Source organism: Gallus gallus, chromosome 5 (genome assembly GCF_016699485.2).
Source record: "Gallus gallus isolate bGalGal1 chromosome 5, bGalGal1.mat.broiler.GRCg7b, whole genome shotgun sequence".
Classification (NCBI taxonomy): Eukaryota; Metazoa; Chordata; class Aves; order Galliformes; family Phasianidae; genus Gallus; species Gallus gallus.
The window spans coordinates 14,581,577-14,609,256 of NC_052536.1; the positions used below are offsets into that span (position 1 = coordinate 14,581,577).

General features: G+C 37.3%; 1 protein-coding gene across 3 annotated transcripts in view; it reads right to left on the bottom strand.

Annotated features, from left to right (window-relative positions):
• MUC2 (mucin 2, oligomeric mucus/gel-forming) overlaps positions 1-21,733 on the bottom strand; it is a 75,552-nt gene extending 53,819 nt beyond the window's left edge. For all 3 annotated transcript variants that reach the window (XM_040701656.2, XM_040701654.2, XM_046942297.1), the window contains exons 1-25: positions 21,641-21,733; positions 19,887-20,151; positions 17,184-17,298; positions 16,396-16,486; positions 15,876-15,985; positions 15,423-15,639; positions 14,847-14,972; positions 14,470-14,587; positions 14,014-14,152; positions 13,241-13,351; positions 12,132-12,201; positions 10,664-10,798; positions 9,973-10,137; positions 9,270-9,364; positions 8,521-8,647; positions 7,688-7,943; positions 6,782-6,834; positions 6,384-6,493; positions 5,798-5,949; positions 5,227-5,365; positions 4,574-4,684; positions 4,053-4,232; positions 2,819-3,058; positions 1,514-1,670; positions 312-440 (exon numbers count right to left, since the gene is read on the bottom strand). In XM_040701656.2, the coding sequence (XP_040557590.1) occupies positions 312-440; positions 1,514-1,670; positions 2,819-3,058; positions 4,053-4,232; positions 4,574-4,684; positions 5,227-5,365; positions 5,798-5,949; positions 6,384-6,493; positions 6,782-6,834; positions 7,688-7,943; positions 8,521-8,647; positions 9,270-9,364; positions 9,973-10,137; positions 10,664-10,798; positions 12,132-12,201; positions 13,241-13,351; positions 14,014-14,152; positions 14,470-14,587; positions 14,847-14,972; positions 15,423-15,639; positions 15,876-15,985; positions 16,396-16,486; positions 17,184-17,298; positions 19,887-20,151; positions 21,641-21,710 (3,481 nt within the window). In that variant the 5' untranslated portion in view covers positions 21,711-21,733. The remainder of the gene's footprint in view (positions 1-311; positions 441-1,513; positions 1,671-2,818; positions 3,059-4,052; positions 4,233-4,573; positions 4,685-5,226; positions 5,366-5,797; positions 5,950-6,383; positions 6,494-6,781; positions 6,835-7,687; positions 7,944-8,520; positions 8,648-9,269; positions 9,365-9,972; positions 10,138-10,663; positions 10,799-12,131; positions 12,202-13,240; positions 13,352-14,013; positions 14,153-14,469; positions 14,588-14,846; positions 14,973-15,422; positions 15,640-15,875; positions 15,986-16,395; positions 16,487-17,183; positions 17,299-19,886; positions 20,152-21,640) is intronic.
• Positions 21,734-27,680: the final 5,947 nt, after the last annotated feature.

Consider the following 27,680-nt stretch of genomic DNA (forward strand, 5'->3'; position numbering starts at 1 on the left):
GAAGGCTTTCCATTTCTTGGAAAGCTCTTAAATATGGTTAAAAATGGTGTAATGGTCTAACAATGCTATGTTTCAGGATATTACCCAAGCAGAGACTTAGTTTCGGGGTAGTTAGCAATGTAACTACCACCCACTGAGGTTAACAAATAATAAATTAAATTATATGAAAATGTATTTGTGACTAGAGACACAAATTCAAGAAAACAGAATTAAGAATATCCTGTCGAGCTAAATGATGAATCAACTGTTGTTAAAGACACTTTGATAAAGTTTTATGAAATAGAAGACTGAAACAGCAAGGAATTTATTACCTTCCAGGTACGGAACTGAGAAGTTGGTGCTGACATTATAAAGCATTCTGCAGGTCATGACATTGCTGCCACAAGGCTCGTAGTGCCATTCACACTCATTACGAGGGTTATAGTAGTCACAGAATATTGCTGATGAGAAAAAAGGAAAGCGGATTAAAAATACAGTTGTTACAATGAAGCTCAGCCCCGATGTTTAAACATAAAAGCTAAATTAATCCACAAGTCAAGCCTGCAAAATTATCTTGAGGTACAGGACTTGGACTTCCTTCTATTACACATAAACATAGACTATGTTAAAATTTGAGATCAAAATCTGGGATTTTGATATTAAACACCTAAGCTGCAGGAGAAAAACGTGTGATTAAAACCACCAAAAAAAGAATTACGGTTTATTTATATTTCAAATGAAGGGTAAGTTTCTGTGAGCTTTTTTCCCCTATCTACTAACAAATTCATAAAATCTCCTGCAGTATATGTATTCAAAGTAGCTCTAACTTGCTGTATGACATGAGCTGAGTCACCTCCAGCAGGTCAAGAACAAGCGTATGATATATTATGGATACAACATTAAAATAATTCAGTTTAGCTGACCATGGATAGAGGAAGGAAATTTTCTGTATCACCAACTTCTTACACTTGAAAACTTAAACTAGCCTTAATTTTGAACCAGAATAAATTTTTACAGAAATTGCCATTTCTGGCATTTAGTATCTCAGAATATGGCTTTGAACACTTTTTTTTGGGGGGGGGGGGGGGGGACAAAAAATATAATCTAAATATTGCCTTACATTATTTTATGATTTCTGGTATGAACACTACTAATGGACACTGCTTAATACAGTCAATACTGATTAGGTTCACCTACACAAGAGTACTTCCACATACTTAAAAAAATAAAAAAATTTAAAACAATCTGAATCATTTGTGAAAATAGAAGAAAGACAACAGGAGCTGCAGTTCACCAATTATCAAGCAAAACAAATGGACTGCTTAACACCTAGCCTTAAAACTGCTGACACCATCACCCCTCAGAAATAAAACATAATTGCTATAAAAAATTTACTAGTTCTGTCTGTTCCCTGAAATGCTGTGAAAATAAGTCACATTGCGCAGCAAACACAGCCCTGCAGTATTCATAATTTATTTAATAGGGTCCCTGACAGCAGACAGAAAGATACAGTTTGTGTTTAGCTGTTACTCACGGCATATATCAGGACTTCTCCAGAAAACACAGGCCTGAGCCTTGGTACATTCTTGTGCATATGCAGCAACAGCAGAACAGAAGCAATCACAGTCTCCACCACTGTCACAAGAGCAGGCATCATGAACACAAGCATCATAGAAAGGAGATGGGTTCACCTGTTGGAAAAAGAAATGATGCCACAGTTGATCTCCAAACTAATAAGCCTGAGAAATCTCTTCAGACAATGGGAACTGAGCTGGACAGGAATGAGAACGCTGAAGAGTATAGACTAGAAATTGCTTCATGTATTTAGTATGAAGTAATACAGCACCTTCATAAATTGTTAAGATTAAAAAGAAGTCTTTTTTAAATGCCCACATCTTCTAGCAGAGTTCCATTCTACTGCTCTCAATATCAAGCTGGATGAATGCAAGTCAAGACTTTGTCTTCCAGCAAGCTTTGCTAGCCACCAGTCTCAGGCTGCACTTCATAGCAAATACAAAGCAAATAATTTTGTGCATGCCAGTTTTTGGAGTTCGTCCAGTCACACATTAGGAAAATATTGCAACATTTTTGCTTGGGACCAGAGAAGGAGAAATTTGGATTGGATTTTAGCTCCTGAAGAAATCAATATAGAAACACATACCAAGTTAATGAAAATCTTATTTTTTGTGACTTTTCCACCATTAAATGAAAACAAATCGTTGTTAAAATTGGTATACTTCAGGAAAGAGACAAGAAATAGAGATGAGCTATGACAATTTATAGCATAGTACTAATAGTTAAGCTTGTTTAAACGCAGTCAGTGATTTCCAAGTAAATCACTTCTTGAGTTTGAATATTAACAGAAGCAGCTGTCTCTTCAGCAGTCACATTTCGAGTACAGTACGTGGTTCTGCCAGAAGATGGGTCTGATGACTGCAACACCTCTCAGAATTTATAGCTGTGACATTTTCTCTACAAGAGATGGTACAACTGCTGATACCTATTCAAGCCAGATTTATAAAGCTAACCTGCACAGCAGTAGCAGCAAAAAAGTAGTGATAAATACAAGCTCTTAGAGTTGAGGCTGGCACCTTGTGAGAACCCTTCCTTCCTCTTCCTCCTATAAATTGGAGCGAGACACACCTCTGCTGACAAAGTTGTAACAGATAAACTACTTTAACAAAGGCTAGCTGAAATGTGCTGACACTTCTAGCTATACTGAAGACTTAGCAGAAGATGGGTCTGCTTAACTATTCCTCCATTCATTTGAGATATCTTGTTATTCCTGCAGTAACAGAAATGCACTGTGCCATCCCATCACTTACTGCCATCTACAAACCTTGGAATGACAAATTTTAAAGATTTCACTCAGGATAAGGCTGCATTCTTTCTCTGCCCAGGACTTGCGATGTGGTTTCAGATCACAGGGCTTAATCTCTTCTGTGACATCAGGGCACACAGATGATTGTTTCCAGGAATTCCCAAACGTCAAAGCATTTGTCTCTTGCAGCCCATTCCTGCTTGTAAAGTCATTGTTGGCCTTGTCATCAAAGTTGCCACACAGACCACACACTTTCCCCTGCAAAAGGAAATGACAATATCCATGGCTATTAAATAGATCATGGAAGTGAGAAACAGACCCTCATAAAATTGGAAAAAAACATTCACATTAAAAAGTACAACAGACTCTCCCTGTAAATGATACATGTTCATCTTCACTTGCAAATCATTTATACAGAAATTAAACTTTCATTTGACTGTGTACTCAGCGAACTACTCAGCTGCCATGTTTTTCTTCTTTGAAACCAATTGCACCTACTATATTTCTGTGTCTCTGTCTCTCTTCATTTCACTTATAAGACTGAAGAGTGACTAAACTTCTTTCAGCTGAGAAGAAATTATTTTCCATTATTTATTTTCCATTATTCTCAATTATAGCACAGATAGTATTAATATAAACCTGAGAGAATTTCATTCTGTAACTTGCATCATTTCTTTATCCATGAAACAAAAAAGAGGTGCTAATTTTTCTTGAAAGAATTTAGTAACCTATCTGCAGTAGTGAATTTTTGGTAGTACTAATTAAGGCACACCAACTTTCTGAAGGAATAGTATGATCCTGCTATGGAACCCTGTACCTCCTCATTTAGTGCAATGAATTCAGTACTTCATAATTCAGCATGCTGTTTTTCAGAAATATGACCCATCTCCAGACACTGCATGGGAAGTCTGGTTTTAACTTGGTGCTCAGATTCTATACAGGTTTCTGAGTGCCTACACAGTCAATTCAGAACCCCATGAATTACTCTGGATGCCTGGCTCTTATTATTCACAAACTCAGAATGTCTTAGACACTTAGCTTTAATGCAATCATACGTTATTCATCTTCTGTCATACAAGAAACTCTACTAGAATCCCACCAAGATGTGTTAGGAACATCAGCTAACCATCAGTGTGCAGAGATGTAGGATTAAACTCACAGTCAGAAAAAGAAGACTATCTATGTTTCTGTTATGTTATGTTATCTCACACATACTTCTGTTTCAGAAAGAGACTGAGAGATTCTAACTTACTTTATAGTCAGGAGTCAGTTTGATGAAAACAGTGGTCTTCTTATCCCAGATAAGCATCACACCATTGCTGGCTTCAATAACGAGGTAGAGACCTACTGTCTTGTTCTGGTAATGCACATCATCGCCAACATCTCGCTGAATTTCTTTATAATCCTTATTCTCCAACTTCAGTTCAGTTTTCTAAATGGTAAAAAGATGAGAAAAAGAATAACACTAACTGCTATGGTGAAATAAATAATTAAATACTCATAAGAGAACAACTCGGACTGAAACTAAGAGCTCAAAATCTGTTGGATGACTTTTTCCAGGATGACAGAAAGCGGTATAGCACCTTTGTTTGATACAACTTGAACAGACTTCAGTAACTGAGAATCTACAGCTTTACACATTAATTTGAGAGGGTCTTTAACCTTTACCTATTATAGCTGTCTTCAGGGATCTGGCTTTGTATCTCTGTGCATCTGCAGCACTATTTTCTATGAAATACTTGAATATACACTCACTGAATACTCATTACTCACCCCTATAAACATTTTAATGGCCTTTGAGCAGGTGACTCCTGTAGTTCCACAAGGGACGTTCTCTGTGATTATACTGAATGAGCCACCAGAATTTTTGTCACCGCAATAATCCTGTGGATAAATGAACAAATGAGCATAAAAATGGAGCAGAATATTTAAACTCTATTTCAATTTAATAATAATGATTACAGACATACAAATACGCACAGCGTATAAATTTTTACTACCTAAATACATATATTTTTACAGATTCACAACCAGATACACATACATCTCTGCACGTATTTAGTATGCAAAGTCTCATGTATGACAAAACCTGGGAAACAAGCAGTACAACAAATCATATGAGGAACATATCTTCAAATTTTTGTTTTGTAAGCTCAGAATTTTCACTTATATCAGATTATGATGATAAACTGTTAACTCTCACTATAAACTAGTCCTTTTAAGTGCAATTTATGAATACTGTAAAAGAAGAAAAGATTCACAACTCAACTATGCTAAGTATACAAAATTTATCTTGGTATAATCTGCAGTCACCTCAGGAACAGTGATAACAGTCAATAAGGAATAACAAAATCGGAAAGGAAAATAGATCTTCAAGGCAATCAGAAAGCACTCTAAGATTCCAGTTCAGTCCTGATGAGCATTACCTGAGTAGCCACGTATTCACAACTTCCATCAAAGTCATAGAATTTTCCATCAAAGGTGATATAATGGCCACTTCCATATATCATGCAAGTTCCATAGCACACATTTTTAGTGCAGCTCCAGATACCTTTCTGGCAGGTACTAGAAGAGAGTGAGAGTTGACTTTTCAGATCTCACCAACAGTGTGTTGCTTAGAAAACTGCAGAACGTACCTGATACATGATAATGTGCATAACTTCCATTTTGGTTTTACTTAGTGTCTTACATACCAAATGCAGCAGTTTAGCCTATTTTAAGTTTATAACATGACTTCTAGCTCTGGCTCTGACATATTTTAGATTGGTTAGTGATTATGTCTAAAAAATGAATATGCTTTCCTAATAAGAGGCGCCCCACTGAAAGCAGAAGTTGCTACTTACCCTAATATTTTCAGTGCAATCTGTATTTCCTCAAACAGAAAAAAATATTCCAGAAAATAAAGACTTCATACTTGCAAGCCACCATAGCCACTGCATGACTATTAATTTACTATATGTAATATGTTCTAGAAAAGAATACAGAAAACCAGCATACCAGGTGTTGCAGTCCACTGTTATACTCTGTCCATGGTTATACCAGTCACTGTTATGAATACATGGGCAGTCCTCTTCCTCAACACAGCCCCCTCTACCATCATCAAACAGACCTTCAGGACACACACAGCCTGAGACACATTCACCTTGATACTAAGGAGCATAAAGAAAAATTGGTACTTTAGGAAAAAGCACTAAATTTTTCTTTCAATTCTTCACTACATTTTGGTACAAAAAACATTTATAACCAAACAGTTCCATGACATTGTTTTATAAGGTTTTTCTTTCTAGGCCCTTAAGGTATTTTATTTTTTGTTTGTAAATTTGAATCATATTTCAGTTGGTGGTACATCTCTACTGAACTCCCACATGAACACAATGAAAACAAAAAGGAAGGTAAACAAGTGGAATTGCAATGACACTGGTAGCAGATTGAAACCATTGGTGAAAAAAAAAGAAGACAAAAAGAAAGAGAAATGAGAATTGTTAGTTACAATTGCTTTTTCTGAAATGCTGTGTTGCACTGTGTCATTAATAAAATATAGAATAAAAAAAAAATGTGGCATGGAGAATAACTGAATACATACAAGATCAGTTTGAGAAGTACCACAGCGAAGTTGTACAGGTGTCCGTGAAGTCCAGTCTGGGGACGCGTTGCAATCAAAGTAGGTCTTGTTTGAGGGACATTCTGTTATACCTGAAAGTTATATTGTTGATTTAGGTGAATCAAGAGAAGCCAAAACAAATGTGAAGGGTGGTAGTCACTGAGACACAAACCCTAAGTAATGTCTATCCTTGTGGAAAAAAAAAAAGCCTATCCTTGTGAAGACAGAACAAAGTGAAAACATGCAACTGTTTCACAGAAAGAGAAAAAAAATGAACAAGTAGAACAAATAAACGGAGAATTAAGAGAAAAGTGCAATCTGGGGTTTGAGGGGCTTGGGTTGTTTTCTTTTTTCTCTTTATTTTACAGAATGTCACTTACTTTTCATTCTCATTGTCACTGAAGTACACCGGATCTTTGCATTTCGGCAAACACTAGGAAAGAAGTGAAGAAAGACAGAAATTCAAAAAAAAAAAAGTAAGCTCAGTGCCTTCAGTTTCAATCTAAGGATTAGACATCCTGCATAACTGATGATACTTCAAGGTGAACTCTATTGAAGTGCACTCATGAGTTCTCACTTGGAGAAAAGGTGTGGAGAGATTTTAGTCATAATGCATAAAGGCGGTGTTTTAAGGAATGAATGCTATTCTATTAATCAGTGCTTCGCAACGACTCAATAAACAGATAATATTTTAAACCAAAGCCTTAATTTAGATAACACAATAAATTTTCATGCCTGTTCAACTCATACGCTGCATATCTGCTGCCTTCTATTTTTTCTTACCCTCCTTGGGAGAGAGAAGGAAGTATTTCACATTTTGCACTTATGATTCATTCAGTAAACAGTCGTCAGAGGGTTCATCAAGATTGAAAATACTGGGCTCATGAAAGCTGCTCTCCAATGATACAGTAAATCAGTAAATAAAGGGGACCATCGTCCAGTGCAAAACAAGCAATTTCTCTCTGACAGAAAGGCAAATAATAAAACACAAAAGCTAGCCTTTTATCTTCCTTTTTCCCTTTGCTCAAAAAAGACCCACTGACAGTACTACTTCAGGTTCACATTTACTTGTGAAAGCCAGTAATAACAACTCAAAACAAAGCTGTACTTCTCACTTATTAATAAATTATATTGCAACAGGAAGATATTTTGCTCAACATGAAGATAGTGTGAATCACAAAAATGATGCTTTAACAAACACTTGTAATAGCCAAATGGCTTACATTTAAAAAGCAATTTAAAAAAGGTTTTTATCCCAACAAACAGGACGATGCAGTAACACATACCAACGTTCTCCATCTTTTGTAACATATTCCCCAGGTTCCAGATATGACCCCTTGTAATAGCATGGGCATTTGGAGATGGGCACACACGTATCCTGATTATCCAAGTATGTATTATCTGGGCAGCCACAGCCATCCACAGGAGCAAAGTCCTGCAAGCAGTACTTTTCACCATCAGCAATGGAACGACAAGTTTGCTGGCACATTGTAAGATTGTAGAGGAAGACTTGATTTCCTGGGCAGGCAGACACTTCATCAGCTGGAGGGGAGAAGCAAATTCATATACAAGATGTGCAAGGAAACCTTGATGTTTCTATTTTGGCTTCTTTGGCTGTGCAGCATGTAATGGTAAAAGTATTCCTTTTGATTTTACTGGAGTACAAATTACCATAACTCATAAGTAGTACTACTCTGATTTAGTTTATCAGTCAAGCATTTCTTTTTAACTGCTACCAACAGTTGCTACTTTCATACTCATTTATTTCACATATTGACATCCAGAGACAGAGCACATTAAGACAAGCTCCTATTCCCACCAATGTTTTACTGTTGATGAAAAGCAATGATATGCAAACACAATATAAAAGCTACAATCCATTCCTGTGGATGGAGTCACTTAGTCAAAGATCGAAATAGCATTACTGAAAGTAGGGAAAGAAGGTGAAAGTGAAAAATATAGCTTTCTAAGTTTGAAATACGTGTCACAAACAAATAAAAGCTAGAGAAAATATCATGAATTAGTAAACATTGCAAGCACTGCCTATTTTAACTCCATCGGATGTTTCCACCACATGGTGGCTAATTAATTTCATAGGGATCACAGTTTCATTACTTACAGCAGACACTTTGCCTCCAGCCACCCAGTATAATCCCTTTGAAAGCACAGGCTCTTGAATAAGAGGACAGGGCAGCACACAAGCACTCCTCATTGTCCTTGCAGAGGCAGGTGTCATATTTACATCTCTGAAAAAGCAATGAAAGGGTCAAAAAGATCACAGGAAAATAACTGGCTGTTTGAACTTAGTTGCTATAAAATCTCCTGTGCTCTTTTTCTGGTGTCATTTTTATTAATTCCTGTGATCAGAGATCTATGGAAGGAATGGATAAAGCCCAGAGACTGAAAGCGTTGCTTCATTTCATTCAGAATAAAAAGCCAGGCCTCTTGAATCTTTATAAAGTCGCCAGCCTCCTAACAACGCTTTCCATAAAGGATTTTGATATCACCCTTTCCCAGTTACAACTTAGAAAGGCAGAGATCCACAAAAATTAAGAATTATAATGGCAAACTGTTAACCAGATCTATGAAGATCTTCAAAAAGCTTGAGCTCAGATTGGGTTCTAAGAACATTGCAAAGACAGGAATCTCTCTGTTTTTGCTGAGGTAAGCATCACTTCTGTGTATACCTGTATCTGTTGAATCTTCTTTCCATATGTACTATGCTGCTTGACTAACAGCTGCAAAAACTTCACCAGCTTTTATGGTCACACTATTCAGTAATGCCTCAAATATTTGAGCAATGATGAATGTCTACATCATCCATCTGAAACAAAGGGGTACTAAGAATAGAGTGCAAGATTACCATACCTTATAGTATTCTGCAGGATCAATGACTGAATGACATCTTGCAAATGGGCCCTCTGAGTTTTTCAGCAAAGAACACCAATGCTCAGCATAATTTGCTGCAAAAAAAAAAAGGGGGGGAAAAAAAATGTAATTAATATATAATTATGTAATACATTAACTTATCTTCCTTAAGCCATGTCAAGTTATATTGTTACATCAGTAAATGCAGTGTAACAATACTGATGAGAGAACTGTGAACTCTGGGGAGTGGAGGAACTACATGCAGTCACTATGCATGTACTTCCACTCTATGATTCAGATATCCAGGAGTAGACACAATCATAAAAACAAAAATTGTATCTTACTGCTGCAAATAGAATTGTGACAGCTCTCTTTATTTGGGGACCATCATTGCCAAGTTAAACATAAGAAGAAATAATACTACAATGTACAACCTGCCTTTCCAGGTAAAAAGAAAAAATAATAATGACCTTGCTTCCCTGTCTTCTAGCTCAGGATTCCACTCCAATCACAGCTTAAACTTTCACTCCAATTTGATGTGAAATCAGTGCTGGTATGTATACATACTTAAATAATTGAATTATTAGTTTGACAGTCCTCTAGAGTACATCAATGCCACAGTGCAACTCTTCTATGCCAGTTGCAGTAACATGCAGCAGCTCTTCCTGACAGGAGCCAACATTTGTCTTATTAGCAAGCTTACCACTTTCAATGCTAAGAGTGCATGGGTCTTCCAGCTTTTCTGCTTGGTCTGCACAGGTGGGCTGAGCTTTCCATGTGTTAGCAAAGGCAGATCCTGTAGCTTCTACCAATCCATTGGTTGTTTTAAAGTCATCACCTTCCATCCCATTAAAATTTCCACAAAGACCTATCAAAAAAGTAAACATTTTCCCTATTACTCATTCTCATTCTGCAAGGGAAAGAGACAACTGATTATAAACACTGGAGACAGAAGCTAATATTGCTGATTCTTCAACCTCAACACTGATGCTTACTGTAAGTACTGAAGGTTTAGGAGACCTTTTAAATCTAAAATCTTGAAGATGAATAGCCTTCATGATGGTATCTTTGCCTCAGGAGATCATCCCCATAGTCTGATATTAAGAAGAAATTCTTCACCATAAGAGTTGCGAGGCACTGAAGTAGGTTGCTCAGAAAAGTTCTGAATTTCCCATCCCTAGAAGTGGTCAAGGCCAGGCTAGCTGGGGCTCTAGCCAATGTAATCTAGGGGAAGGTGTCCCTGCCATTGCAGGTGGGTGAAACTAGATGAACTTCATGGTCCTTTCAAACTTAAACCATTATGTAAGTCTATGAATTACCACCCATGTAAAGAATATATGACTTGACAGCTGTGGAAATGCATGGCTTTGCTTCCTGTTTCAGTGGACACTTGCCTTGAATGTCCTGGACTGACTGATCCGCTGTCACAAACAGCTGCATGACTGGAGACAACTGAATCTGCAGCTGAAGCCCAAAAGAAGTATGTACAATGAGGTAGTAAGAAGATGGCTTGAAAACTGAGAAGCTAGCTGAAAAACAAAATATGAACTGCGCTGTAAACACACACATAGGTTGCTGAAAGAAACAATTTTTATTAACTTATTAGACTAAAGACAACAAAAAGTCATTTGATGTAGATCACACACTGCCTTTTTTTGTATTGCTAAATGAAGGAGTGCTTTCATATGGAAAAAGGATGATGGTCTGTAAATTAGTATCACTGCCTCAGAACAAGTGGCAATGACAGACTGTGACTCAGCATAAACAACTCTGAGAAAGGGAATGAGTAGATGTTTTATCAAATGCAAACGTGCCTTAGCTGGTTATAATCAAAAACAACAGGCTGCTGTGGATTTTCTTATATTTTATATGAATAGCATAACATAATCTAGCCATAACAGAACAATCGCTAGAACTGACATATTTAAAATCAGTACAGTAGAGGAACTGGCTTTCCTAATTACTGATAATATCCTATAGCAAATCTTATTATTATATGCCCTATTTGTTAGACGGTCTGTTTTATTGCCTAGAACAGTTTAATTTCTCTAAACTTGCAGCTAAGATGTTGTAATTGCTTTTACAGAGGCATTCATGACACTGCCCTTCCATGAATACATACTGTGTCAATGTGCTGCATGAGCATATCTAAAAAGGAGTGATAGAATGTAGAAGCTCTACACTGCTTTCAGAAATTACTGCAGGATCTCACAGTTGCTGTTTGCTATTTACATCCCACCAGAACTTAGGCTTGTGAATTAGGCCATATCAGTCATATTCTGAAAGTGCCTGTGTCTACTGATTATATAAAAAGATGCAGGTATCTCAAGCTAGCAGGGAAGATAAGACGGCTCTACATAGTACATCTATCTTCCCTACTTTGGTCAATATTGCATTTACCTTCTGCCAGGCTTTCTGCCCATGGACAAAAAAGTCGTGGAGAAGAAGTGGGAGCTTGAGCCGTAATATCACTGAGAACACTGAGAGCCCCAGTTTGTCCACATCACATATACAGACTTGGAAAATTCTAAATACCCGTCTTTTTAGGGAAATTTACTTATTCAATGTAAGTTTAAGCCATGAAAATTTCCCTTTCCCAAGTTACATGCCAAAATACAATGAAGCTGAATCAAAAAAAGGGATTTTTTTTCCAGTCATCACCTTCATACATCAATCTGACCATGAAATTGTCAGTGGAAGCTATCAAGCCACATTTACCTCAAAGTCATTCCAAAAACACTTACTTCTCATTTCAACATCTGAACAAATTCCATATGCCTATCTCCAACTTTTGGCTCTCAAAAAATATAACCTCCTCTGAAGAATCAGCTTTATGACAACATGTAAGGCTGTGGTCCTTACCTGACACATGAGGCACATTCACTGTCATCTCATTCAGTGACACACTGCCATCTGATCTGAAAACCACCACCTGTATAAAAGGAAACAGGATTGATGAGGTTCCAGATAGTGAGAACAGAAATTGATAGAAAAATAACTTTAAGAGCAGAGAGAGAAGAGAACATTTTTCATATTTAGACTGTGACTAGAACTTAAAATCTATGAAAGGAAAAATCTATCTTAAAACTGAATGTGGCAGTGGGCTTAGTCTTCCTATTAAGTTTTTGATTAGATCTGTCTACAACAGTATATAGCAAGTAGTAAAATGAATTGTCTTTTATTAAACACTGGTTATACAAGTAGAAGAAAATACTGGGACTTCAGGATATATAGATAGTTCTGGTTTCCTATAAGAGCAATGGTAATGGTAAACATAATGATTAGTATGATTTTGTCATAGTAAGGAAGCAATTTGTTAAGCTCCCTCATAAAATGCTAGTTTGTACACACAGGAACAAAAAAAATGCTTTTCTGATTTGGGTTGATATTTTTATTTTGCTGGCAAGGCCATAGAAGAGCTGAAACATGGGAGAAAAATCATGTTTACATATGTAAAATTATGTATAAACATAGTATAGGTATTCCCATCACCAAACATAATACTTAAGTAAATAAGATGACTTTACATAAATATGAATCAGAAATGCAGAACAGCACTGAAGATTTCCCATCTCATTTACATTATTATTGAATTAAATACAAATATACAAGAAGGTTGGATTGTATGAACATTCAAAGTTTGGATGTCTTCTGAAAAAGACTCAATTAGATCTATGAAATCAAGCTGAAGAAAAGTAAAATACCGTGAGGGGAGGAAGGATGGTACTCTTTTTTCTCACCAGTCTGGAAGATGGTGAGACATGGCAGAGAGCAGAGAAAGGGAAAAATGTTAGCTTATTTGAATTTCAGCATTTGCTCAGCTGAGGTCTATTTTGAATTCTTGAGGTAGAAGCTTTAGTTTTTTATCAGCCTTTCTGAGATCTGTTATCCACCCTCTTTGGATGACTCTGGAACAGTGTGGGATGTATGCTAATTTTCAAAACACCCAGCAGAACCCAAACAACACTTACATTTTTTTTGTCATCTACTAACAACACAACAGTCTTCAAACAGGTCTGTCCATCTGAGGAGCCACAAGGAGCCAGCTCTGCCAGGAGGGCATGAGTATCATTCACAGCACTCTACAATCACAGGGAAATAAATATCCATTAGTCCAATCAAAAATCTCTCACACAAGATAATTTCCAAAATTAAGACTGAAGTCATAGATTATAGCAATTGCTATAGAACTTAGCTATTAAAACCTCAGTTTTAGCACTAGTTTCGTAAGATGAACTCTCTCTCCCTCAAAAAAAAAAAAAAAAAAAGGAATGGTACAGTACAGTTTCCAGTTCAACAAAATCTTTGGAAAACATGCAACAGGTATTTTAGGGACTAATGAATGAAATAACTGCCAAGCTCTTTTCCCTAGTTCACTTTGACACATTGACACAGAAATAGCTATAACAGATCTGGCTGAGACATTCTAATCCTGAGAACTGCAGAATTTTTGTCATCTACTCTTCCATGCAGTCAGCATGCTTCTTCATATACATGAAAGACTCCACTGTGAAATGACAGTATATGTAGTCTGCTAAGTGACTAAGTAAGACATCCATTGTAGTAAGTGCCCAAGTCCTCCCACAGGGCAATAATAGCCCATCCTGAATTTTCCAATGAGGCTTTTAACATTTCTGCTTCCCACATCCCATGGAAGTAGAATAACAGAACAATTCACACCTATTAAAAATGAGTGCATAGACACATTTAATGTGTGAGAGAAAAGCTCTACAGTATACAGTACCTTGGCCAACACGTAGTAACAGTCTCCATGGAAGGTGTATTTCTTCCCATCAAAGGTCTTAATATGGGAACCTCCTTCTACTGAACATGTGCCTGGACAGGGTAAATCTTTGCATGTCCATCTGCCTGAATCACAGGTGCTATAAACAAACAATAAATAAACCAGAAATACATGTTTATATTATAGAAACTGAGAGCACTGAAAGCATCTGTACAGCTAGGAAATAGCAAGCTATATCCGGGTGCTTTAAATTTTAAAAATTAAAAATTTTACCACTTCCTAAAGATTTCCCTCATCACATACTATGATACAAGAAATTTTTCAGAAAGTCTGCGTGGACATGTAAAATAAACCTAAGTTCAAAATGTTTTCAGGAAGTCATCTACAACTAAGTGAAAGACTGAAAAGGACAGACCCACATACAACTGAAGGAAGGCGGATGACCGTGATCCTTACCATTCTTCACACTCATTGGTAATGGTTTCTCCAGGTGAATATCCCTTTCCATGGAGTCTGCAGGAGCACTGGCTCACAGGTATGCAGCCATTTTCTGTGATATCATCATACACAGTCCCTGTAAAGCAAAACAGCAAACTATTACCGCTCCTTCAGAAATCAGCAGTTTCTGCAGAGGAGGAACACTGAGATTTTGGACACACATAGCCTGACACAGAAAACAGAGGCTGAGATTACAAGAACAGAAGAAAAGCATTTTGACTTCTTTTGTAACATAATAATCTTTTGTTCTTGTTTGTTTGTGGTTTTTTTTTCATTTAAAGACAAGTAAAAATAATACAGACATATACACATACAAGACCTAGAAATACACTTGCCTTCGGGGCAGAAACAACCATCCATGTAATGTTCCTCACAAAGGCTGCTGACTTCCAAGTGTGAGCAAGTATCCATGCAGGGTGAGCTGCTTTCTCTATAGACCATGTTGCCAGGACATGTTTTGTCTGAAAAAAAATGAGAAAGATATCACACTATTTGAATGTTAACTCCATCATTCCTCAGAAACTACAGATCATATGACTCACTCACTTCAAATAAGTGGTGTTCCAAGCCAGGCTCCATTTAGCAAAATATTCTTAATATTTGACTGTTTCTGAATTGCTTTCCCTGTTGTTTTTAGTTTTTTTTTCCTTTTGTTTATGAATTATCTTACCTACAGCATCAGATCTCAAGCTTTTTAATAGGAACATAATTTCTACTAGCTGAAAAAGATTTCTTAATAACAAAGGTAACAGAAGAAGACAGAAAGAACACAGAACGTTGTGTACTGCAATACTGGCATGTAATGTAAGGTATATGCCCATAACTTTGAAAAGGAAGAATTTATTCAAATGTTTCACGATGCTACACACATGAAATATTTGTTTCTTTGTAAAACGTATATAGCTGCTTACAGCAAAAGTTCTCTGTCCTCCATTCACCCGGCCGGCCACCTGCATGTGAACACTGGCGAGAATACTCGGAGATGGTGCTGCAGAGGCAGAAGGAGTCCTCATTTCCTTTACATGCACACTTGTCCTGCATGCAGGCTTGGATGTACATTTCCAGATTAAGGCGTGAGTGACAATCAGCAAATGCAGAGGAGGTCAGCAACTTCTCACATTCCTCACGCTGGGAAGGAAGAGTAAAAGTATTTAAGAGACTTGTAAGCACCTGAGCTTCTAGACCATTCCTTTTCTGGTAATAAAAACTGTAATTGCCTGAAGAGATTTACACAAGAAAGGAAGAAGAAACCATTTGCCCTGGAAAGGATAAAGTCTTCCCATCTCTTCACACACTAACATCTCACAGTGCAAGGATGTCTCCATGCATCCAGGAAAGCGAAGTTCACAGTTAGGCTTACTCACATGCTCATTACAGCTTGGCAGAGCCCGAGTTTCATCAGGGTCTTCACATTCATCATTGGGTTTGCTGATCTTCTGTAAATTCCCATATGTAATTGAATTGTAGCTTGCAACTGTGAGAAAAAATTAACAGGAGGCATTACTAAGAACATTGACAACAAGGAACATCTGATTCCTGAGACTCTATTGATGAAGGAAAAGTTACTATGATACAATCTCTATCTGTCAGATGTGCATCTCTGTTCTGAACTATGTCTATTTTAAGTGTACTTGACAATTTAAACATCATAACAAGAAAAGAAGGCCAGCAGAGAAGAAAAGATGATGATGCAACTGGACTGAAAGAATCATAGATCAAGAAAGCAGCACTGGCTCATAATGTTCACTCTGGGACAAATACAGCAGTATCTGAGTTAAAATGTGCCCTCCTGTGATGCTCCTATACACAATGCTTATGAGCCTATATTTTGTGATAACTGTCACAAAGCATACAGTATGCACGTACATAGCATATATGACTCACCTCCACTAATAAACTCATTGTAGATTGGAACTCCATTGTAATCCCCACAGAGACCACATGTCTGGTTACCAAACTTGCTGTCCAGCTCCACCTAGGTAATGGAAAGGAAAAAAAAAAGAAGAATTATCTGGAACATGAAGACCTTCCAAAGTAGGTATGTTTAATTGAAAGGGAAGTTGCTAAGTGAGAGATTGGACAGCAAATCCAAAACACTCCCAGAATTTGCTTCTTCACTGCAAATTAGTTTGTAACAGTTAAGAAACAAACAATTGGATGCAAAAACGTAACACAAAAAAGAAAAAAGAAAAAAAGGGGGGGGGGGTCTAAAGATTCTTTATTTTACAAACACCATGGTGATATGGTGATAAAGTCAAACAGGAAAACATTCCGTAAATTTCAGTACTTTTTTCCCCTTTTTTTTTTAATCCGCTGGGATAAAATTTAAGCCATGCTGGAAATTAGGCAAGCAGATGATGGCAGTCTTCTAAAAGACATATGAAAGAAAATGATCATATTGTGAGGGTGTTACAGCAAAAGCATTAGCTACTTTTCAGAAATCTGCTTCTCCCTTTCTTTTGAGTAGTAAGATCACCTGCACCCCATATTACTAACTCTGTCACATTGCAGAGACAGGAATTTTACCTTTTTAAAGTTATATACAGTACCAGCTGGATGAGTAAGTCTAACAGTCTAGTTCAGTTCAGTCCATGAAATTCTACTTCTGTTCAGCCTACAGTGGTCTGTTAAACCCAGGAAATGCTAATTAAAAATAAATTGATTTTACATACCATCAGTGCATCTTCCTGATTCCATATCAGAATTAGGCCTAGTTTAGCATAAACCTTGGTATAAATGTCATTGCTCTCAATGAGCAAACCAGAGCTGTAGTAGGGTGTCTTGACACTAGGAAGAAAGTCAGACTTTACATTAGTACAGAAATATAAAGAGCAACATGAATGTCTATTATATGCCAAATACCCTAATGAATGGAAAAACCAGCCTGTCTCAGGTCCTATGCCTGTCATTGTTCAAGAGGCATGAGGACAATACCCTTAATAATATACTTTAATTTTTGATTACCCCTGAAGTATTCAGGCCGTTAGACTAAACTATGTCTGTGGGTCCCTTCCAACTAAATTATTCCATTCTGATGCTATCTGCACAGGATGAATCATTTTAGTGAAACATATAATCCTCTTTCTCTGATCTTCGACAAGGTAACTTACTGTCTTTAAATCATAAAGCAGCATCAGAGGTAAAAGGCTCCTTGAGAGCACAGATTCTTTAAGAAAAAAAAAAAAAAAGAACCAGATCTCTTTAACTTAATTAAAGCAAAATCCATCATCATTTTGGCATTAGTAGAGGATATTCAAAGGCTCATTAATCATTTACTTTTACCAAAGAAGTAACAGTCTAAATCAAAGTTTTCTATATTAAAAACTCTGCAATCATTCCAGAGAGAGTGAATGTTCCTTTAAAAAAGATCTTCCTCTTCAGGAGAGAATTCAAAAAGCAGAGGCTAACAAAAGTGGTAGGAAAATGTGAACAGAAGGGGGCAGGTTAAGAGGAATTCAGTAGTTTGTTTCAGGTGGCAGGAGTAAGCTTATTAATAGTGACAGTAAGGCATGTTAACATGACAGAAGATATTTTGTAGAGGGCCGAGTATAGATGCTTTTGTTTGATAGGGAATCAATTCATGAGACATCACTCCTATACTTGTATATCTGTTTTACAGTACACTATGTCACAAGTCACACCACTGAAATTCATTCAGCAATAAAGGCAGTGTGGCAAGCAGCCTTAACCTATAAAATCTAAAGGGCTGGAGTCTGTTCAAACAAAAATATTGCACACTGGAATCCAGACAAAATAATCAACATATTTTCTACCCATTTGCCAGTACAACTATTGTCTACCAGGATTCATATATCTGTGCACATCTCTATGTAGCTGTGACTGGGAGAATTTTAGCTCCTTATTACCTATAACTGGGATACTTCCAACTATTTACCTCAGGTGTTTTTCACTTGGCCAAATGGTTTAGGCATATAAATACTAGGCAGGAACTCAGAGGCTATTATTTCTACTGTTGACTGCATTGTCCATCCTTCACAATGAGGCCTTAATAGATTGTGGTTTTAGAGAGGTATTATAAAACATTGGGCAATTTTTCACCTCAGATATTGCAGACTGAGATATCTCTCTTTATTCCAATACTAGGACATTCCATTAACCAGTGCATCAGGTACCAAAAGCCAAATTCATAAATTTATCTGCTTTACAGATTTCACTTCAGTGGTGTGAAATACTATTTTTTATATAGCAACGGATCATACACCATTTAAAGAGCAATTTGGAAATCAAGTTCTACAAAAATTATATCCTGCATGCAGCAAAAACCTGTTCTACAAGTCTCTGTTCACAAAGGATCTACTGTGTTATGAACAATACTTAAGATAAAAAGAGGTCTGATTCAAGAAAGGATTTCTAAACATTTTTCATGGAGCCCTTTTTATGATCTGAGTACATGATGAGGGGCTTTTTTAATCTGGGACAAGAATGCATTCTGTAGAGCTTCATGTCATTTTCTTATGTACTCTGGTATGATTCCTGGAAAACTGAATGTTATTGTTTAAATCTGAGTAGTTTTTCATTGCAGTGTATTTCACACTTCAGATCAAAAGCTAAGGTCAAGACAAAATCTGATCATACCCTGAAAATAGATTTTTCTTTTTAATTACTCTAAGATATACTAACATCCATTTTCTTTCACTTTTGTCCTGCAGAACTACATCTTAACCCATGAGTTGCTTCACTTCTTTCAGTCTACGTATATATATATATATACACACACACTGAAAGGTTAGGTTAAGACACAACTTGACATGAATAATGGTGTCAGGCTAATTCCTTGTGTGACCATATTATTGGAAAAGCTTTTTCATGATACACATTGCCACATAAAAATCCCTTTTTTGATCTACACTCTATCTACCATAATTGCAAGAGGAAAGGTTACTGGACTTTAAGGAAATTCTTATGAATATCAGAAAAAAATACACGTCTACTTCCTGGAAAATAAGAGAAGATTGCACAGAAACAGTTTTACTTCTGAGGATTTGCTAGACAGACCATCTGCTAACATAAACACAAGATGATACCATAAAACTAATGGCTACATCATTTCACAACAGTGAAAGATCTGCCTCATGAGCTGCATTTTGTTTCCTGCACAATTAGAAAAAGAAAATTCACTAAAGGTTTTTCCCATTTGGAATTTAAATCATCCCTTATGCCCATGAACAGTAAAGCCCTTTCCTAAAGCCGTTTTTATGCTGGATTTCTAATGTTTTTTATTTGTTTTTCTTTTGTTTGGTTGGTTTTTTTAGTAGAAATGCTTTTAGCCACTATGCTATATGGTATACAGACGGATGTGTAAAGAATCAATCCTGTTTTTATCTTCCCAGCACCACCACACTAAATGTACTTACATCCGCCCATCCACAACAGCCAGTTTGGGCTTGAGGTACACTGTGAAATCCGTGACTGTTATCAGGATATACTGGATCTCAGGGTGGTTATTGCTGTTCAGAGCACGTTGAATGTGGACAGAGAACTCCCTGTAAGAGTCTTGGCAGTCAGAAACAAAATTATACTCGCACATGCCAGGAAATTGATAGATATCTCCATCGAAAGTTTTGAAATGGTTGTTCCCCCAGGTGCTGCAGACATAGTGGCCATGGTTTCTTGTCCTTCCTGTTAAGTTATGAAAAAGAAACAGTGAGGAAAGTGAAATAAATGAGCTAGAGTCAAGAAGAGTTAAGTGTTGTAGTATGCAGAAGCCATTTGCAATTACACCCATGGTGACTCCACAGATCTCAAGTCTAATAGAGTATCTGCATACTAACAGAAGAAATGTAACTATCTAAAGGAAAACAAGACATTAACAAACACAGTTGGGTCTTGGAGTATACCTTGTAGTCCTCACTTGAGATGAAGGAACTTGCCTGCATGAGCTTGGTAAATTTACTCTCTGACCACTAACAAGCTGGTGCATTGGTTCACTTTGCCAACATATGAATTTTTTATGAATCACAGTAATAGTTTAGCAATGTTAAATATTCCTAACAGTTATTTTCTTCTCTGATGCAACACGCACTAGAAAGGTGAGTCCAAGTAAGTTCCACAACTCTTCTGGAGGGCAAACAGAATTACCACATGCCTCTGTAGGAGATAGGGCAGAGAATAATTGTGGTAGTAGAGAACAAAATATAGCAGAAGATTAAGCTGATGCTCTGAAGTTCATTTCCTCCCCAGCCACGGTAAATATCAAGATGCTGCATATTAGGGCTGAGAATAAAAGCAGAGCATACTTGGGAAGCTTGTCAAGGTAACAAGCACACTTACCACTGGGCTTTCTTGCAATGTTTAATTTGAGAAAGCACAACTATCATGAGGAAGGTTATTGTACTTCGATGGTTAGCAATAATAACAGACGCGTCCAGCCTTGCTGGCACTACCAAAGCTCATATGCTTCTCTCTCCAAAATGAAGGTTGCAGAGAGATTCTCCCAGAGGTCAGAACTTGGATCATTGCAAGACAACTCTATCCCTCTATCATGACACTGAAGACACAGCAAATCAAGATCAATATCCCAAGCCCTATCACTGGACAAAATTCATAACTATTCCTATAAAAATAGTTCCTAGTTTGAGAGTTCCATTTCAATACTTCAAGGTTGATAACATATAGAGTAAATTAGAGCTTACAGCAAAGGATTATTCATGTCCTGAATGACAAAATGAGCTTTGTCCAACGTTAGTATATTTACTACATGAAGCATTGATGTTGTTCCAAAATAACAAGAAATGCATTATCATTTGCTTTCTTCACTGCTGTAAAAACTAACCAACCAAATTCTATTATTCCCTTCTGTCCAGCAGGAGCAACACCTAGGAAGGTCTCAGTATATGGAAAGAAAAGTAACAACAAAAATATTTTCCAGGTACTTCAAACTAGAGATTAGTGCTTCAGATACCAATCACTACAAAGACAGTAGTATCTACCTGTGTTGGCTAAGCCGTGCAACCTTGGTATTTGAAAGTTAAAGAAAATCAAGAGATCTTAAAACTCCATTGTGATATTTAAATGCACTTCCTCTTTCTATCTCTGCAGTGATATTTTAATTCTGCCCCCCACTCTTTTCAAGGAGGTGATCCACCACCATACCATTTCTAGAGCTTACCTTTTCTTATTTCACTCGTATTGGAAAGAGCCAGCCAGAGCATAAAAAGGCTGGCAGCTCTTAGCCCCATGGCGGCTAAGGTGGGTGAACTGTGAATACCACTGAAAACATTTCTTTATATAATATCCACTGATGCAATTGATTCTATCACAGGGGAGGAGATACAAAGGGAGGAGGAAAGAGGAGGAGTAAAAAACGCAGGTGTGCTATTTACAGAAGATAAGAAACAAACAGATAGGTATTTTTCAGAATAAATGAAGGAATTTAATATAGAGGAAATAGTATAATATTGATTCAATGATCACGCAATTTTTTATTGCTCTGTTTCTTTCTCCTACAGGATGCTATGTTTTTAATTCCTTCTAATGCTCATGTTAAGCTTAACCTTCAGTAACTCCTATAACAAACTGAATTCTGGAGTGACTGAAAAAGGAAATCCCTTGAATGAAGTTCAGAATGAGGGACCCTCAAACAATGGCTTCAAAGGCAGAGGACTTTCCTCTTTCACCATCACACTAAATAATTTCTGTAAGTATCAAATGACTCCTGTGAAGCTCCTTGTAGACAACAGTAACTCTTGTAAATAAAAGTTAGGAGACGGTGCGTGGTAAAATTATTTTGCAGACAATGTTGGACTACATTTATAAAGATCTAGGGAGCTTTTAAAACAACATAAAGCCCATATTGTGCCCAGAATGTAATTGAGCTGAGGTGTCAAGAAAAGTTCAAGGAATTCATGGTACAAGAGACGTTCTACCAAAAAATGCTGTGATGCAACAGAAAAAAACATCAAGTGTCATAGAGGTTCTGACAACATGTTAAGCTATAGGAAAACCAAACACTCCCCATTCCCCTCTCTGCAAAAAAGGGAAAAATTGAAAAACATTGCTGTTCACACCAAATAAGAATTCAGGTTTATTTTCAGACAATTCATTCTTGCTTACCTTCTACATGAATGATAAGTTTCCAGCTTACTGTCCCACGTTAGATCACACAAAAAACTACAGGCTCAGCTTTGCTTTATGCAGAGAAAGCTGCAGAAGAAGAAAGCGGAAAACAGAACCAGGTACCAGTTCAGAATCCTGCTTCAGAAATAGAAGATTTCATACACACTGTATTTTGCTTTGAAAAATTCCTTGGAGAAGATGCTTCTGCAACTCTTTTCAGAAGGCTCCTTTAGGTACAGTATAATTACTTCAACAGATCTTTATTAATACAGTTGCTTTATAGCACTAACAGTTTACATCGTACAGCTCCCAGGCCAGGTTCTATTTTCTCACCAAAAGTTTCTCATTGCAGTGTCATGATATCTCTAATCCTCTTAATTGTTCTGAGTGTTCCTTACTTTCATTGCTCAAATTACAAGTAAATAGAACTTCTATATTTTGTAAAACACAAGGAAACTCTTCACTTAGCCCTTTTGGTTTCTCAACTCAACTATAAACACTCTTTTGTCATGAAAGCATAGTTTTTAGCTGTTGTTTTCTTTTTCTTTGCTATTTTTATCATACAGACAGCCTAGACTGACCCCTAACACCTTCCTGTTTTCTCTCAATAAATCTCAAAAGCTCTTGGGCTTTCTGCTTTTCCTATTTGAGGATGCAGATTTGCCCACACATTGGGTATCTTTCACTTCACGGCCCTACCTGCATTTTAGTATTTCCCCGTCTCTTCCATGAGAGTCAATCACCACTAGAATATATAATTAACTTTCCTTCATGGAAAATAAAAATAAATCAGCCATAGCCGCTTAGAATTCAGAGAAAAGAGAAGTAACACCACCTACAGAGACTTCTCCTTGATGGTTACTTTATCAGGTCTTACTTCTCATGACACACCAGAGGCATTTCATCTTGGAATTTTCTTTCTTTTGCACAACCAAAACCCTCTGTTCAGAAATGTTTTGTAAAAATTCTTATGAGATATGTGAAAGATTTTATTCCCAGCTTTTCTTTTCCTTCCTATGGTTTTTCCAGATAAAGTCCTGTCTGAAATTACTACTGTCCCAGAAAAAATAGGGTCTCTATGACTAAATTCATATACAGTCATTAGAAATTTTAACAGCAGTTGTTCCACATACACGGCAGATCTGACCCTTTTTCTGTTAAATTGGATATGCTCATAAGTACAAACTGAAAACTTCCTATTTCCTCTACAGGTTTCTTTAGCAAAAAACTTCCTCATTTGAAACAAACCTCATTCATTTCCTAGGACTGTGAAAGGTAATCATCCTTCCCCTAAAGACATACCATCCCTCTACGTGATATGCTGGTGTTTTATTCCAAAGCACAATTCAAGATGCACTTTTTTAGGGGTTGTTATGGATAGTTTTAACCCCTTGAAGAGCTACTCTTAGCCAAGCAGAACTAAATACTAGTGCCTGATTTTCTCTGTCCCAACTCCAGCCTGAGCATGATCCTATCTTGGGCTACGCAGATAGAACAGCATCACCTCCCTTCTGAAGTCTTTTCAGCATGAATAAATTCTCACTGACACTCCTGATATATAGGAAGCTTAGCTCACTATGACACCCCAACTTGAAGAATAAGAGAATTAAGCATGTTTTTGAGCATTGAGCCCATTCTTACAGAAACATACTCGGGTCAGCATAGCTGTGATTATCTCAGAAGTGATCATAGCCCCTTATCATCACTATTCATAAGTATTCATCCTCTTGCTAGCATTGGAAAGCATCCTGAACTATAACTTTTGTTTCCTTATTGACAGAAAGGCAATGCTCCTGCCTAACAGCTGCTTTATACGCCTATCAGAAACAATCAGTAATTGAGGTACACAATCATAGCTTGCTTTGTGCCATGCTCAACCTTACAGCTTGTGGCTTCACTTATTTTAATCCAGAATAATCTGATAGTTAATGGATATGCACCCATATTTCACTGTAAATTGCTTGACAATCTAAAATAACCAAACCATTCTGGAACAAAGATAACTCTGCTTTACTGTTAGCATCTTTGCTTAGAGCTTATGGGGATTCTCTGCTGCTAAACCAACATCAAAATCAAAGTTTTTTTTTTTTTTTAAAAGAACACTGAACACTGCACAGCAATTGTGTTACATCAGTGGATGCAGAAGGAGGGATGAAAAAAACCCTGTCTTTTCAGTAACAGTTGCATGAATGTATCAAGAGTCACTTCAACTTTTGTGACAGCATTTCTAATAGTTCTAACAGCTGGCTTAATGCTTAGCTGAATTTTTTTTGCAGTATACTTTTTGTTAAGAAGAGTACCCAGAAGACCGTGGTTCATTTTGATTCAGTGCAGAAGAGAATTACCTATATGGAAACTTTAAGGTACTTTGTGTGAAAAAATTTAAGCAAAGACCTAGTCAGGCTCATTGTTCTAGGAAGAACAAATCTCTTCATGAATTTTACGTCTTCTTTTATCTGTTAACACAGCAAGAAGTAGTCTCATTTCAGTCTTGTCATGGCAGTGCCAGAATGACTATTGTACAAACCCTTCAGAAATTAAAGGATCAGAGGTTGGCTGAGGTCAGCAGGGTTGGTCCATCTGGTTCTAACTCCTGCTCAGTCAGAGACACCCAGAGGAGGGTGTCCAGAACTATGTCCAGACAGCTTGATGTTCTCCAAGGAGGAGACCGCACAGCCTCTGGGCAACCTGTGACAGAGCCCCAGTACCTGCACAGCACAGAAGTGCTTCCTGATGGTCAGAGGAGTAGCGGTTTGGGCCCACTGCCTCTTGTCTTGGTAGTGGCACCACTGAGCAGAGCCTGACTCCACTCTCTTTGATCCTTCTTTCAGGTATTTATGAACATTAGTAAGATCCCCCTGAACCGCCTCCAAACTAAACACCCTCAGCTTTCTCAGCCTCTCCTCACAGGAGAGCTGCTCACTGTCTTGGCGGCCCTGCACTGAATTCTGTCCAGTACGTCCACATCTCTCTTGTAATGCGGGAACAGAACGAGGCACGACACTCTAGGGGCCAAGGAAGGGGGGGATGGATCACCTTCTGAACTTATAGTGATACTTTGCCTAACGCAGCCCAAAATACCATCACCCTTCTTAGCAACCGGAGCATATTGCTGGGGTCAAATTCATTACAATTATACACAGTCACTAAAATTGTTCTATCTTTTCTTTTGTATTTCTGACTTGCTGCTCATCACAAGTCAAGTCAACAAGGCTGTCAAGTCAAGAAGTTTTTCATCAGTAACGTTACTCTGCAGAAAGAGCTCCAGATTTCATTCTGCAACCTGTCAGCATTTTACCTGATCACACAAAGCCTGCCACATGCCTATTCAACTGCATAACATACACTACACTCCATGTATCTCAAGCTCCAAACACCCTGGCAGCCACCCTAAAACAGCTCTGGCAAAACACAGGTGGATTATGAGTAAAGAGATGTCTACAGTACACCTTCATGAAAAGAAAACAGAGACAAGATGCTGAACTGAGGTGAAAGAATCTTAAAGTGATGAAGCAGAAGTAATAGGGATGCACTTCATTTTTATACCATTTCATACATTTTCAGATAGATTAACCTCAAATTATCAGTAAGAAATGAGCATGTCTTTATAAGGAGGTGCAACTGATATAAAATCTCTGAAATTAGCAAGTTTTTTTTTTGTATCTTCCTAGAAAATTAACAACAAGTCACAAGAAAAGTGCCTGTAATCAACTTACTGCTCTCTCAGACATTCTAATGGGTACATCACTAGCTGCTATTTTTACAATCAATTCTAATACACAGAATGCCCATGTCTGATTCCTATGTCAAGAGAGTAATAAAGTTGTTACTAAAACCCACATCATTCTGATTGATCTCGTCCTCCTTCTGGAAATCATAACATACATATAACAATTTTAATTTTATCCAAACATATTTGATGTCTGATTGGACTAATCTCAGCACTACCGCTAATTTCTTCACTGTGACCTTGAGGAAGTCTTTCAGTTCTTGCCATTCCTTCATATTCAGACAAATACACTTGACTAAGGTATCTGCCAGTGCTAGCTGGAGTATAATTTTTTAACGGGACCTTCCTTAAATGGTTTTGCATGGAAATCACATCCATTTTCCACTTGTAAAGCTTCCTTCTTTTAGTCAGTAAATCATGCTAACACTTCCTTTCTAGAAATAGGTTTGTCTGGGAGAAGTCTCAGCAGGACAGCTTCTATTGCAGTACACATGGAAAATATTTGAGCATTTTTAAAAAGAGTAGTATGGTTCTCATTGACCCGAGCACCTGTGGGATTTACTACAGGGAACTGGACAGTGCCATGAAGGGATGGAACAGAATGGGCATAAAGCAGATTTCACTCCTCATTCCTTTCTCACTGGCAAAATCTGCCTCAGCAGAGTGGGATTTTCCTAACTCTTTATTTTCTGTCTAGGAAACATTGGAAAGAAAATTGCTGGCAAAATATACATTTTTCTTCCACCATCCTCTTAAGAAACACTTTTTTTCTACAGGAAGCACAGCTCGTAAAGAAGCTGGGAAATGTTCTGTGCAAAGCATGTGCACCTAAACCTGCGTTCTCTGGATGGAGTCTAACGTTAAGAATTTGAAAAAGAAACAAAGTGAACTTGCTTTTACTGTCCTACACGAATGGTTTCTACTCTCTCTTTCCTTGTCTCAAAATTCCCTGTGACACCTAATAGTGGAACCGAAGTAAATTTGCTTTTACTTTCCATTTTCAGGTATAATGGGGAATCTATCTCACCTTACTGCCACAGATAAAACCAGAGAGCAAAAGCCTTCACTTTTCCCTTTCTTTTTTTAGTGGTACATGGATATGGCTTAAAAGGCAGCATTTACTATGAATTATGTTTTTAGCTTCCAAAACTTGAATTTTTGAATGACCCTCCAAAAAAATAGCTTGAGTGCTAATTGTGTTTGAGTTACTAATTATGGTGTATTCTCATACTTCACAAAATGTCCTGCCTAATTACTTGGTTGATAGAGTAAACCTTTCCCATTTTCCTAAATTCTCAGTGAATGGCTTACCTAATGGAATGTAATCAACACTTTCACAGACTTCACTGAATTTCATCAATTT